The sequence below is a fragment of the Hyperolius riggenbachi genome, chromosome 3 (assembly GCF_040937935.1).
Source record: "Hyperolius riggenbachi isolate aHypRig1 chromosome 3, aHypRig1.pri, whole genome shotgun sequence".
Lineage (NCBI taxonomy): Eukaryota > Metazoa > Chordata > Amphibia > Anura > Hyperoliidae > Hyperolius > Hyperolius riggenbachi.
In genome coordinates this window covers 235,881,416-235,896,077 of record NC_090648.1, presented here as the reverse complement: position 1 = coordinate 235,896,077, position 14,662 = coordinate 235,881,416, and the positions used below count along the sequence as shown (strand labels likewise).

At 42.7% G+C, this 14,662-nt stretch overlaps 1 protein-coding gene across 2 annotated transcripts in view; it reads right to left on the bottom strand.

Annotated features, from left to right (window-relative positions):
- Positions 1-14,662, bottom strand: part of MKLN1 (muskelin 1) — a 92,025-nt gene that overhangs the window by 66,697 nt on the left and 10,666 nt on the right. Inside the window, exons 1-2 of one of the 2 annotated variants that reach the window (XM_068276014.1) lie at positions 9,627-9,685; positions 7,067-7,173 (exon numbers count right to left, since the gene is read on the bottom strand). Coding sequence is in view for 1 of the 2 variants with exons in the window: in XM_068276015.1 (XP_068132116.1) it covers positions 9,627-9,696 (70 nt within the window). In the remaining variant the exon portion in view is untranslated. Of the gene's footprint in view, positions 1-7,066; positions 7,174-9,626; positions 9,697-14,662 lie in introns of those variants that run through there. The other variant, XM_068276015.1, reaches the window with a different exon arrangement.

Genomic DNA, 14,662 nt, shown 5'->3' with positions numbered 1-14,662 from the left:
TTCGCCATACACCTAACGGAATACCTTGGGGTGTCTTCTTTATAAAATGGGGTCACTTGTGGGGTTCCTATACTGCCCTTGCATTTTAGGGGCCCTAAACTGTGAGGAGTAGTCTAGAAAACAAATGCCTCAAAATGACCTGTGAATAGGACGTTGGGCCCCTTAGCGCACCTAGGCTGCAAAAAAGTGTCACACATGTGGTACCGCCGTACTCAGGAAAAGTAGTATAATGTGTTTTGGGGTGTATTTTTACACATACCCATGCTGGGTGGGAGAAATCTCTCTGTAAATGAACAATTGTGTGTAAAAAAAAAAACAAAAAAAAAAACAATTGTCATTTACAGAGATATTTCTCCCACCCAGCATGGGTATGTGTAAATATACAATCCAAAACACATTATACTACTTCTCCTGAGTACGGCGGTACCACATGTGTGGCACTTTTTTACACCCTAAGTACGCTAAGGGGCCCAAAGTCCAATGAGTACCTTTAGGATTTCACAGGTCATTTTGCGACATTTGGTTTCAAGACTACTCCTCACGGTTTAGGGTCCCTAAAATGCCAGGGCAGTATAGGAACCCCACAAATGACCCCATTTTAGAAAGAAGACACGCCAAGGTATTCTGTTAGGAGTATGGTGAGTTCATAGAAGATTTTATTTTTGTCACAAGTTAGCGGAAAATGACACTTTGTGAAAAAAAAACAATTAAAATCAATTTCCGCTAACTTGTGACCAAAAAATAAAAAACTTCTATGAAATCACCATACTCCTAACGGAATACTTTGGGGTGTCTTCTTTCTAAAATGGGGTCATTAGTGGGGTTCCTATACTGCCCTGGCATTTTAGGGGCCCTAAATCGCGAGGAGTAGTCTTGAAACAAAAATGACCTGTGAAATCCTAAAGGTACTCATTGGACTTTGGGCCCCTTAGCGCAGTTCGGGTGCAAAAAAGTGCCACACATGTGGTATCGCCGTACTCAAGAGAAGTAGTATAATGTGTCATTTACAGAGATATTTCTCCCACCCAGCATGGGTATGTGTAAAAATACCAGGGCTGTGGAGTCGGAGTAGTGGAGTCGGGCAATTTTGGGTGCCTGGAGTCGGAGTCGGGAAAAAATGCACCGACTCCGACTCCTAATGAATTTGTAACTGTAATTAAAATAGAAAATATGATAAAATGTTCTATTTCTCAGATAATAGTCATTAAAAATAATGTATATATACACAGTATATATACAGCAGTGTTCTCCCCAGGGCCATTTACCAGGGCGCGCCGCCCGGCTGATCTCCTCCGAGCGCCCGGCTGATCTCCTCTGAGCGCCGGGGTGAAATTGTCCCGTTCTGTGTCGCTCATTAGTGAGCAGCGGCGGCTGTATCATTGCAGCCAGCCGCTGTCACTCAGGGACGCTGCCTCCGCCCTCCTCCTCAGCTCCCGGCAGTTGTATGGAGGGGCGGGGAATGCAGGTGACGTCACACGCAGCTTAGCTGAGCAGGAGATCGGAGAGGAAGCGCGGCTCAGTACTCTGTGGAATGTTTAGCCAGATGCTCTCAGCTCTCCTCCTCCTCTCGCTGTATTCATCCTCCTGCCAGCCGCTGTGTGTTGTGTTAGTGAGTTTCACTATCTAACGCAGACCCTCCCGCCAGCTAGAACTTCAAGATGCTTAACCCTTTCACCCCCTGATTATCCTGTCCTGTGACTGTGTCCCCTGGTCTCTGATTCTTGCCAGACTAGACTGGTCTGAGGGGGGAGAGTGAGACGCTGTACTGACAGCCATGGACAAAGGCAGGCAGACACAAAGTGATTAGTGAGGCACCCTGGCCCCTTGGCAGCCCAATAGCCACCAATATCCCTTGTAACTGAATGTTGTTACAACCAGCAGCCAGGTTTAAAAATGAAACTACTAAGATTTTTTTCCCATGTTTCCTATATACATGGGTGGTGGGGATATCTGGTGCCATAACATGATATTGATAAGCTGCCTGCTTATATCATGCTATGGCCCAGAAATCCTCTTTCCCATACTGGGACCACCCATGTATATAGGAAAAGCTGCTAGTTTCATTGTCAAATCAGCAGAAGGGTAGTTAGAACTTTAAAGACACTTTACCTGTTAAAAGAAAATGGCCAGCTACTTACCTGGGGCTTCTTCCAGCCTCTTAAATTGTTCTAATGCCTTGCAGTCATTCGTGCTGCTGCTTTGTACCTCTGTGATTCCCCTTTGAATGCTGCATGCGTGGCCACCACGTGTCATTCGCCTCCTCCATCATCACATTCCCGTGACCGGCAGCGTTCTGCACTTCGGGGTAACGAAAAATTGCTACTGTGCATAGGCAAAGTGCTCCTGGCCACAGCAGCATGATCGCGTTGGTGCGAGGCTAAGGAAGAGAGCAGCGTGGAATGGCGATGAGGGCAGCAGGAGGACTTTAAGGGGCTAGAAGAAGCTCCAGGTAAACAACTAGCCTAATTTTTCTTCAATTAAGTATCCCTTTAAGAGATTCCAGTACGGAACCTAGCCTGTCAATTTTATGGGGGGAGGGGGGGGCGCGTTGGCGATAACCCACCTAGTGGCAATCAGCATGGCCATCCCCACCCGGCTGATTTTTCATGCCACCCGGCTGGAAAAAAATTCTGGGGAGAACACTGTACAGTAATAGCTGTGCTTAGTCCACAAAAATGAAATAAACCAATCAAAATTAGTTACTTGTGCTGCTTTAATAAAGCAGTCCCCGTATTTTTAAGGTCAGATATACATATCTGATTGTGACTGTATATATGATGTGTACACAGGAATCTCTTCTATATACTAAATAACATCTATGCTGTAAGAATAAAGCCTGATGTGTAACTTTGTCACTAATAGAGATGGTCAATAAGATGGAAATAATTCTGCATTGATGCTGATTTATGCTGATTTATGCAAATGTATGCACTCCCTTTGCTGATGAAATCAAATAATTTGATATGTTGTTAAAATTTGGTTTGGGGACTACAAATGAAAGGGTAACTGAGACAGATGAAAAGTAAAGTTTTATACATACCTGGGGCTTCCTCCAGTCCCCTTCAGGCTAATCAGTCCCTTGCTGTCCTCCACCACCCGGATCTTCTGCTATGAGTCCTGGTAATTCAGCCAGTCAGCGCTGTCCGGCCGCATGCCGCTCCCACAGCCAGGAACATTCTGCACCTGCGCAATAGTGCTGCACAGGTGTAGTATGCTCCTGGCGGCGGAGTGTGTGCATGCGCACTACGCCCGACTGGCTCAAGTACCTGGACTCATAGCAGAAGATCCAGGTGGCGGAGGAGGACAACGAGGGACTGATTATCCTGAAGGCAAGCAAAGAACAAGTTCATAAACGCTCTACCCCCGTGATAAATCCTGAAGGCGGCTGGAGGAAGCCCCAGGTACGTATAAAACTTTAATTTCATCTGTCTCAGGTTTACTTTGTTACACCGTAGTGCTATACTCTACATATGCCCTCTCCACAGAGCTGCAGGGAATCCACTGAGAATGTTGTGCACATTGAACACAGAGGTGTTGTCTATCACCCATAAACCTTGTTCAGATTGTACATGTATAATGTGTAATAGAGGAAGAATCTCCTTATTCCCCTGCAGAGTACCTGGACATCACTCTTACATATACCCACAGTTACATTGCCTAGGGCCTGATCCATGTTCAGATTGTGCATGAAGAATGTGTAATAGAGGAAGAATCTCCTCATTCCCCTGCAGAGTACCTGCACATTACTCTTACATGCACCCACAGTTACATTGCCTAGGGCCTGATAGATGTTCTTTGTTCCGGTCTGTACCTTTTACAAGTACTCTTACCAAGGACTAGTTTTAGTCTAAAGGGAATAAATATGGCAGTCTCCATATCCTTCTCACTTCAGTTGTCTTGTAAAATTCCTAAGCGTTGGCAGTTAAGAGACGAATTTCATGTTACATACTTTTAATTAACAAAATTGTAATATGCAAATTAGAGGAGTCGGAGTCGGTGGAATCCTAAACTGAGGAGTCGGAGTCGGTGGATTTTTGGACCGACTCCACAGCCCTGAAAAATACACCCCAAAACACATTATACTACTTCTCCTGAGTACGGCAATATCACGTGTGGCACTTTTTTGCAGCCTAACTGCGCTAAGGGGCCCAAAGTCCAATGAGCACCTTTAGGCTTTACAGGGGTGCTTACAATTTAGCACCAAAAATGTCAGGACAGTGAACACACCCCACAAATGACCCCATTTTGGAAAGTAGACACTTCAAGGTATTCAGAGAGGGGCATGGTGAGTCCGTGGCAGATAGTTTTTTTTTTTTTTTGTCGCAAGTTAGAATAAATGGCAAATTTTTTTTTTTTTGTCACAAAGTGTCATTTTCCGCTTACTTGTGACAACAAAATAATATCTTCTATGAACTCACTATGCCTCTCAGTGAATACTTTGGGATGTCTTCTTTCCAAAATGGGGTCATTTGGGGGGTATTTATACTATCCTGGAATTCTAGCCCCTCATGAAACATGTCAGGTGGTCAGAATAGTCAGAGATGCTGGAAAATGGGAAAATTCACTTTTTGCACCATAGTTTGTAAACGCTATAACTTTTACCCAAACCAATAAATATAGGCTGAATTGGTTTTTTTTTTAATCAAAAACGTTTGTCCACATTTTTCGCGCTGCGTGTATACAGAAATTTTACCTTATTTGAAAAATGCCAGCACAGAAAGTTAAAAAAAAAATCATTTTTTTGACAAAATTCATGTCTTTTTTGATGAATGTAATAAAAAGTAAAAATCCCAGCAGCAATCAAATAGCACCAAAAGAAAGCTTTATTAGTGACAAGAAAAGGAGCCAAAATTAATTTAGGTGGTAGGTTGTATGAGCGAGCAATAAACTGTGAAAGCTGCAGTGGTCAGAATGGAAAAAAAAGTGCCTGGTCCTTAACCTGCTGAGCGGTCTGGACGAGCTCAACTCGTCCAACACCGCCAGAGGCTGCCGCTCAGGCCCTGCTGGGCCGATTTTAATGAAATAAAAAGCAGCACACGCAGCCGGCACTTTGCCAGCCGCGTGTGCTGCCTGATCGCCGCTGCAGCGCGGCGATCCGCCGCGTGCAGCGGCGAAAGAGGGTCCCCCCAGCCGCCCGAGCCCAGCGTAGCCGGAACAAATAGTTCCGGCCAGCGCTAAGGGCTGGATCGGAGGCGGCTGACGTCAGGACGTCGGCTGACGTCCATGACGTCACTCCGCTCGTCGCCATGGCGACGAGGTAAGCGAAACACGGAAGGCCGCTTATTGCGGCCTTCCGTGTTACTTCTGGCCGCCGGAGGCGATCGGAAGAACGCCTCCGGAGCGCCCTCTAGTGGGCTTTCATGCAGCCAACTTTCAGTTGGCTGCATGAAATATTTTTTTTATTTAAAAAAAACCCTCCCGCAGCCACCCTGGCGATTTAATCAGAACGCCAGGGTGGTTAAGGGGGGGTAAAGCCCGCGGTCCTCAAGTGGTTAAAGGAACACTTTACATTGATGGCACATAGCAGATCATACTGGATTATTCTGGAAGCCCATTTATCTGGGTTATCCTGGTTTCAGTGGCAGAAATGCTTCTTATAGCTATATATTGCAGGATGTTTATATGTAGCCTCACCCCCTCCCCCCCCCCCCCCCCCCCCCTTTAAAGTGGAGCTGAACTCTTGCACAGAATAGAAGGAAACACAGAGAAATGCACCCAGTATGTATTTAGAGAGTTTGGCCTGTCTAATTCCCCCTCATTTGTGACTAATCACAAGTTGTAATTTGATCTCTCCCTGTGTTACATGACTGCCTATGGCAGATACGGCCATTTGAAAGCACAGGGTGTTAACAATATGTCTGCTTCCATGAATCAGGAATTAGAAACAAAGCAGATGTATTTTAGGACTTCTATGAGCTGTAACAAATAAATGTTTTTGTTTAAAGGATATTATGCTGTTGTGTATCTTTTAGAGCAGAGAGGATGTTCTGAGTTCAGGTCCACTTTAATGATGTTTTGCCATGGCACTGAGGTAATTTGCCCTCCTGCCCCAGAGCATTCTGGGAGGACAACTGAGGAAGCCCATGTCCCTAAAAAGGGTGCATTAGATGACAACTGAGTTGTCTAGTACCTCTGGCGAGACTGACTACTGTTAAGGATGGGGTGGAAGATTAAAGTACTGCTGACCTGTTGGGAATTACTTTAAAATGATTGTATTACTGGTGCTGTGTGACTTTCACAGCACACAGAACCATCCTTCCCCCTCCCGCGCCCCCCTGTGGCCAGTTCTAACAACCTATATTAAGTGACAGTTCTTCCTCCCCGCTGTGCGCACATAACTCCGCCCCCTTCGCCGGACGCTTTAATTTACACTGCACACAGCATGCAGGGGAGCTGCACTGTGTGTGGGCTCATGTTAATTGAGGTCGGAAGAATATCCGCTCTCAATTATCACAAGTCTGCACACACCGCAGCTCCTCTGCACGCTGTGTGCAGTGTAACATTCGGAACTAAAGCGGCAGGTTGAGGGGGCAGAGTTATGTACGCACAGCTGGGAGGAAGAACTGTCACTTTCTCCCCGATAATATTCGATGTTCTGCCTCAGTCAAAGACTTTGACTGAGCAGAACGGGGGCTAGATGAGGCACAAGAGGGGGGAGGCTGGTGCTGTGTGCTAGTCGCAGCACCAGCAATAAAACAATATTAAAAGTTTAAGAGGAGAGGAAAAGAAGGTAAGCAGTACTTTAAGGGTGAGAACACTGGAAGTGGAGATATCTTATAAATTGTCCCACCTCTGGCAGTTTACGTTTCAGTGCGTGGCAGCTAGAACTTGATGAACTTTCAAAACTAAATAAAGCTGAAATTGGAACTGCAGGTTTGGTCCACTTGTAAGGTCAATTGGCCAGAGTATAGCTTGGAAGTTTTCCCAGCCAGTTGTTTACTAATCTTGACCTACCAGGGAGGCTAAAGCCCATTCTAGCACAGAGGATGGAAGGCAAAAGGTCTGTACAGGCATAATAATTCGGCTCTGAACAACAGTGATAGAAATGTTGGTTGTACTGACACACCTTCAGTTAAGCAGTCTGTTTTGCTGTACAGAGAAGGAAGGTGAGAAGACACGGAAAGAGCAGGAGGTGCCAAACAATAGTTGTCATTCATGTCGGTTTTTAGAGATCTGGAATAGCAGATAATACAAAATGTGGTCATGGGACACCTCTACTGATGCTAGATTTTGACAGTAACTGCAGGCAAGCTTATTTTGCAACAACGGGCCCATTCCCACTCAGGCGTTAATTGCCGTATCGCTAGCGCGTTTTAAAGCGCTAGTGCAATAGAAAGAATATGGCAGTGATCTGGTTGCCGTGATCATCAGCGACTCCCAATTATTGGAAAGCGTGGTTCATGCAGTACTCTCTTGTGATTTTTGAGTGATCACGATTATGTTAAGGAAACGCTAATCACCACTGCTCAAAAATTGCAAAAAAGTACAGTGAGAATACGCGTTTATCGTGCAAAAAACCCACAGCCACAAACCGCTAGTACTAATTTATAGCGTTTTGCGATTGTAAGGGTGAAGGGGTTCCAATGGGTCTTTCATCTAACAGGCTTCCAGCAAGGCGCTGCTTAGTGTATACTTAGATCGGCTGGCTGTCAATATGGCCATACACCACTAAAATACTGAGACTGCTTTTAAATGGACCTTGCTTATCAGACAAATTACTGGATAAAAAAAAAAAAGTAATGGGAAGCATGTGGATGATCTATAGGCCTCTTCTTCTTGGTTGTGCTGATATCTGTGCTCAAGTGCATGAGCATGGAGGGAAAAAAAAAAAAAAAAAAAAAAAAAAAAAAACATGCACAAGCAGCCCCATGAAACTGTGCAGCCACACTCATACACAGAAAGACGCCTGACCGTGCAAACCTATTCGAAAAGCCCTTGTTGAATAAGTCCAGAGGGTCACAGCACTGGGATAGTGAGCTTGAGGGATGGTTTAAAGGGACACCCAGCAGTGCAGAAACTATGGAAAGATGCATATCATTTTAAATCTCTCTTTCTCCTCTTTCCAATGATATATAAACCGCCGTCCTAAGCCTTTTAGTTTTCGCTATTTTCTAATTGAAATTGCCGCAGCCGCGATTTCGATCGTGAAAATAGAGAAAACTAAAAGGCGTAGGGCGGCGATTTAGGAGTCGTCAGAAAGAGGAGAAAGAGAGCTTTAAAATGATATCCATCTTTCCATAATTACATTGTATTACACAGGGCGACTTTTTCTCAAAGTCAGCAGCTCCATTCAGCAGAATGGAGCTGCTGGCTTTAGGAAAAAGTCGCCCTGTGTAATACAATGTAAGGCCTCTTGCACACTGCAAGCGATTCAGATTCCACTTTTTAATCCGTTTTTACATCCGATTCTGATTCCGATTTCCAGTTTGCTCCTTGCACACTGCAAATCTGAATCTGAATCGGATGTAAAAACTGATTAAAAAGCGGAATCGGAAATGCATGCAGTGTGCAAGAGGCCCAACTATGGAAAGATGGATATCATTTTAAAGCTCTCTTTCTCCTCTTTCTGGCAACACCTAAATCGTTTCCCTGCGCCCTTTAGTTTTCTCTATTTTCCGGCCGCAGCAATTTCAATCGCGAAAATAGCGAAAACTAAAAGGCGTAGGGCGGCGGTTTATATCACATTGGAAAGAGAAGAAAGAGAGCTTTGAAATGATATGCATCTTTCCATAGTTTCTGCACTGCTCGGAGTCCCTTTAAGCATCTATTTTTTTCCACTTCAGGTACACTTTAAAGCGCATTTGAAATGAAAAGTTAACTATAACAAGTAACTTACAAAATTTACACCAAAAGCGCTACAGCATATAATATAGCAAAGCTCCCAGAGTGCGCTCAATTCTTGGCAATCCACAAAGTACTTTCAAATGTAGGAACAAAGCGCACATCAGTATATCCAGGTCATATAGACATCATAATCTCAGCTCATCAATAAGTTCAATTGATATAGGCATCACAATGTCCTCTCTCAGTATCCACTAAATGTCTATCAATCTTCATAACAATTAACTTGTCTAGAGAGAGATAGATAGAGATAGATATAGATATACATCTTCTCTAAAGTTTAGTTTACACAGCAAATCTAGCTGCAAACTACGTCAACAGCATATGATCTATTTCTTCCTGTGATACGATGAGAGAAGCCATATTCTGCTTGTCATCACAAAGGCAAGCTGCTCTGCATCTCCACCCCTCAGCCTGTGAAAGCTCCCCTCCCTCCCCCCCTCCACCCCCCGCCTCTCAAATCTCTGGCAGGTAATGCCTCCTCATTCTCCTCCTTTGGAAAGATCTACTCCTTCCCCAGACTGAGCTCCCATGAGCACTTGTTACATGGGTCTCAGAATGCCTAGGCGCTGGAGGAGCTGTGGGCGAGGTTTGTTTAGTTTAGAGAGAATTAGGGTATTTTAAAAAAAAAAAAAAAAAGTGAAGTATCTGGCTTGAGAAATGCCCTATAAACTATATGTAAGTGGCACAATTATGTAAGGAGTAAAAGTTTATTTCAGATCCACTTTAATAAGCTGGTCATGCCCATGATTTATCAAAACAAAACAAAAAAAAAAAACACTTACCTGAGGGGGGTAGTTACTTTCTGATGACCATCGTGAGGACTGATCGTTGGGCTTGTCAACCAATATGTTTCTAGAAAAGTTAATTTAAAAAAAATAATAAAAAGTTACGCTATAAAAACTAAACACTGCAAATCTTAAAGGGAACATGAAGTAATAGACAATCACAAATAAACCAAAACACCAATCAATTGGCAGATGTGTATCTAGTAAGTGGTACTAAATCCTGGGGCCATATACAATTAACTTTTTCTCCTGAGTTATCTCCTAGGAGATAATTTTCATCTTCTCTTTAAAATACGAAGTACCTAAGTTGTCAAAGAAGTACTATTAAAATTATTTTGAGTATTTTTTTGCTTGCTGGCGGCTTAAAAGGCATTTTATCCCAAGGTATGAAAATATCACAAGGGGAGAAAATGCAGGAGAAAAAGTGAATTGCTTATGGGCCTTGAAGACATAACTTTACAGATACTTAAAGAGGAACTCCAGTGAAAATAATGTAATAAAGTGCTTCATTTTTACAATAATTCTGTATATAGGATTTAGTCAGTGTTTGCCTATTGTAAAATCTTTTAAATCCCTGATTTAACATTCTGACATTTATTACATGGCGACCTTTTTACTGTTGGCAGGTGATGTAGCTGCTGCTTTCTGTTTTGGCAGTTGGAAACAGCTGCAAACAGCTATTTCCCACAATGCAACAAGGTTCACAGACAGGAAACTGCCAGGAGTACCACGGTCCTCAGAGTTTCTTTTGGGAGGGGTTTCACCACATTATCAGTCATACAGCGCCCCCTGATGGTCGGTTTGTGAAAAGGAATAGATTTCTCATGTAAAAAGGGGTATCAGCTACTGATTGGGATAAAGTTTAATTCTTGGTCAGAGTTTCTCTTTAAAGAGAACCTGAACTGAAAATTAAAAGTCAAAATAACAATGCACAGGTCATACTTCATCAAGGGTCAGTGGATTGGGCATTGAATAGAAACCTTTGCAATTTATACCTTACTATAGAGATATGCTCTTCAAAAGTTTAGCTATAAAAATATGTTTGAAATATGTTTGGAGGTAAAAGAGGCGGTTTTAAATTAAACCTACAAGCAGCCTCTGAGCCAATACATGCCTGTTTAGTGAGAATGATTGCTGTTACAGCGACTATTCTCTAAAAATGCATACAGGAATTACAAGACTTCCTGTATCAAGCAAGCAGTGATTGGTCAAAGACCCTTGTGGCTTCAGTGATTGGCCCAAGGGATAATGTGACCCATTGGTCAATCTGTGTCCTTTTAGTCCCACAATGCTCACTTTTACTGCTAGTAATCACTAAAATAAAAAAAAATAAAAAAAAAAAAAAATGTTCATGAGCACTGCATAATTTGCACTTGTAGCAAAAGTCCAGAGTCCTTGGTGCTTGAAATCGCAATGTGCATAGTCCCATAGACTAGTAGCAGGTGGTGGTAGTCTATGGTGGGCAACAATTGTGTGAAAACGCTCAAAAGATGAAAAAAATTGTCCACATGAAAACACTGTTCGCCGCGGACACAAGTGTGGCCTTTCTCTAATTGTAACTCTCTCACAGCAGGTCTGTGACCGGAGCTGCTGTGAGGGGGTCACGTAAATTTGGGCACAGTCCGCGCTGATAAATTTGAGTGCTGTCGTAGGCGCCCATGTAAAGTACCACGAATATCGGCTATGACAGTAAATTTGGGTGCCAAAGTCAACCCATAAAATAGCAGGCGATGGGACTGCCCATTACGGAATCCTCTATAAATATAAAAATATAGCATCCACTATTTATAGCTGCAGCTCCTATACTGGGCATGCCTGTTATACTATTATATCCACTATTAGCGAGGTTTTAGGCCCCTGCACACGGCAAATCCGATTTTCCCATGATGCCCTCAATAGAAAAACGCAGAAAAACCACAGCATGCAGTAACGGGGAAAATAAATAAAATAAATCGCAAATCGGAGTCGTATGTAAAATCGTGTCAAAATCGGAGTCACATGTAATGTGCAAGAGGCTTTAAGTGGGTGCCATAAACTGTGAGATATGCAGGGCTGTGGAGTCGGTCCAAAAATCCACCGACTCCGACTCCTCAGTTTAGGATTCCACCGACTCCGACTCCTCTAATTTGCATATTACAATTTTGTTGATTAAAAGTATGTAACATGAAATTCGTCTCTTAACTGCCAACGCTTAGGAATTTTACAAGACAACTGAAGTGAGGATATGTAGACTACTATATTTATTCCCTTTAGACTAAAACTAGTCCTTGGTAAGAGTACTTGTAAAAGGTACAAACCGGAACAAAGAACATCTATCAGGCCCTAGGCAATGTAAGTGTGGGTACATGTAAGAATGATGTGCAGGTACTCTGCAGGGGAATGAGGAGATTGTAAACAGACAACACCTCTGTGTTCAATGTGCACAGCATTCTCAGTGGATTCCCTGCAGCTCTGTGGGGAGTGCATATGTAGAGTATAGTACTACTGTGTAACAAAGTAAACCTGAGACAGATGAAATTAAAGTTTTATACATACCTGGGGCTTCCTCCAGCCGCCTTCAGGATAATCAGTCCCTCGTTGTCCTCCTCCACCACCTGGATATTCTGCTATGAGTCCAGGTACTTGAGCCAGTGAGGCGTAGTGCGCATGCACACACTCCGCCGCCAGGAGCATACTACACCTGTGCAGCACTATTGCGCAGGTGCAGAATGTTCCTGGCTGTGGGAGCGGCATGCGGCCGGACAGCGCTGACTGGCTGAATTACCAGGACTCATATCAGAAGATCCGGGTGGTGGAAGACAGTGAGGGACTGATTAGCCTGAAGGGGGCTGGAGGAAGCCCCAGGTATGTATAAAACTTTACTTTTCATCCGTCTCAGTTTCCCTTTAATTTGTAGTCACCAAACCAAATTTTAATAACATATCAAATTATTTGATTTCATCAGCAAAGGGAGTGCATACATTTGCATAAATCAGCATCAATGCAGAATTATTTCCATCTCGTTGACCATCTCTATTAGTGACACAGCTACACATCAGGCTTTATTCTTACAGCATAGATGTTATTTAGTATATATAAGAGATTCCTGTGTACACATCATATATACAGTCACAATCAGATATGTATATCTGACTTTAAAAATACGGGGACTGCTTTATTGAAGCAGCACAAGTAACTAATTTTGATTGGTTTATTTCATTTTTGTAGACTAAGCACAGCTATTACTGTATATATACTGTATATATACATTATTTTTAATGACTTTTATCTGAGAAATAGAACATTTTATCATATTTTCTATTTTAATTACAGTTACAAATTCATTAGGAGTCGGAGTATTTTTCCCCGACTCCAGGCACCCAAAATTGCCCGACTCCACGACTCCGACTCCACAGCCCTGGAGATATGTGGTATTATTTTAACAGTGATAAGTTGTAGAATAGATTTTAGGGTTGAGGCTTATGTCTTATGAACTCTTTTTAGTGACAAACTGAATAAAAAGCAATAAAAAGGTTTATTATATTCTGTACCAAAATAAAAAGCTTGTAAACAAAATAAAGTGACAATTTAAAATAGAATACATAAATTGTTACCTTAGGGACTCAGCTTTTTAAATATGTCATGAAGGTATATTACTGTTTTGGCAAATAAAGGCTTGCAACTATTGCTAGGGTACAAAGAGAAAACGAACATCCCAATATAGTAAAAAAATACATCTTGATTTACAAATATTATGCCCATACATTGCACTAGAGACATAACTTAAAGTGTACACGATACAAGCCATAGTGCCCAATTTATACATACTTGGGGCTTCCTCCAGGCCCATGTGAAATAGAGGCTCCATCACCATCCTCTCTGGCCGGTCCGTTCTCCTGTGATCAGCTGTGTTATTTTGTCCAGTCGCAGCCAGTTGTGCACTTCTGTGCATGTGCGGCCTGGCTGCACACAATCCCATCGTGTTACCATGGCCGGGAGCATGACTGGGTACACGCTTGGTCGACTGGACAAATTAACACAGCTTAGCATTGGAGAACGGAGAAGCAGGTGATTGAGCCCTCAGCCCACATGGGGCTGGAGGAAGCCCCAGATAAGTATAAAATCAGGCTCCATTGAATATCTCAGGTTTCCTTTAATTGTTGGGATAAGCAGGATAAATGGGCAAATAAAATGTGTGAGTTTTACCTATGATTCCATTGTTTATTTTAAAATGATAGTGGATGGAAATGGGGAAAGTATTTTTTTCACACCCCCCCCCCCCCCCCCTTCAAAATGCATAGAGAATAAAATGATAAAAAAAAGAAAGAAAAAAAAACACCCCCAAAAAGCTAAATTTGTGGTGAAAAGATGACAAGATATAGATGATGTAATAAGTAGTGACTAAGTTATTGGTGTATGAATATGAAGAGTGCTGAAATATGAAAATTGCTTGCGTCCATAAGGTGAAAACAACCCATGGGCTGAAGTGGTTAATGAAGCAATTTATTAGTGTAAGCACAAGGCAAGGTAAGTAAAAAAAAAAAAAAAAAAAAAAATATATTAAACATCCCGGTGGATCTCATTTGCAGACAATTGTTCATTAAACAAGGTGTGTAGGAGATCTACAGGTATTTCTACTTTTGTTTGCATAGCACATGCATGAAAAGGAAGTAATAAGGGCCTTTTTCCACTAGCCTGCGATTTGATTCTGATCGCAAATCGCAAGGTACATTAAACTAATGGAAACTGCAGCAGCAATTTCCATTAGTGCGATCCGATCGTGATGCGATTTTGGTCAAAGCGCAATCGTCGTCCTGCCGCGTTTTGTATGTAATGGAGTTGTACTATAATTAGTATAGTAGCTCAATCGCATGGTGGAAATTGAATAGTGGAAAAGAGGCCTAAATTGACTACAGAAGCATTTAGGCCTTGTTCACATTGCGTTCCGTTCGCGTGGCAGTTAGCGTTGGGCGGTTTTTGACATGTCTTTTTAGATTCCCGGCGCTTGGGTGGGCAATTAGTTTTTGTGCTAAGCGGTTTTTCTAAGCGTTTTC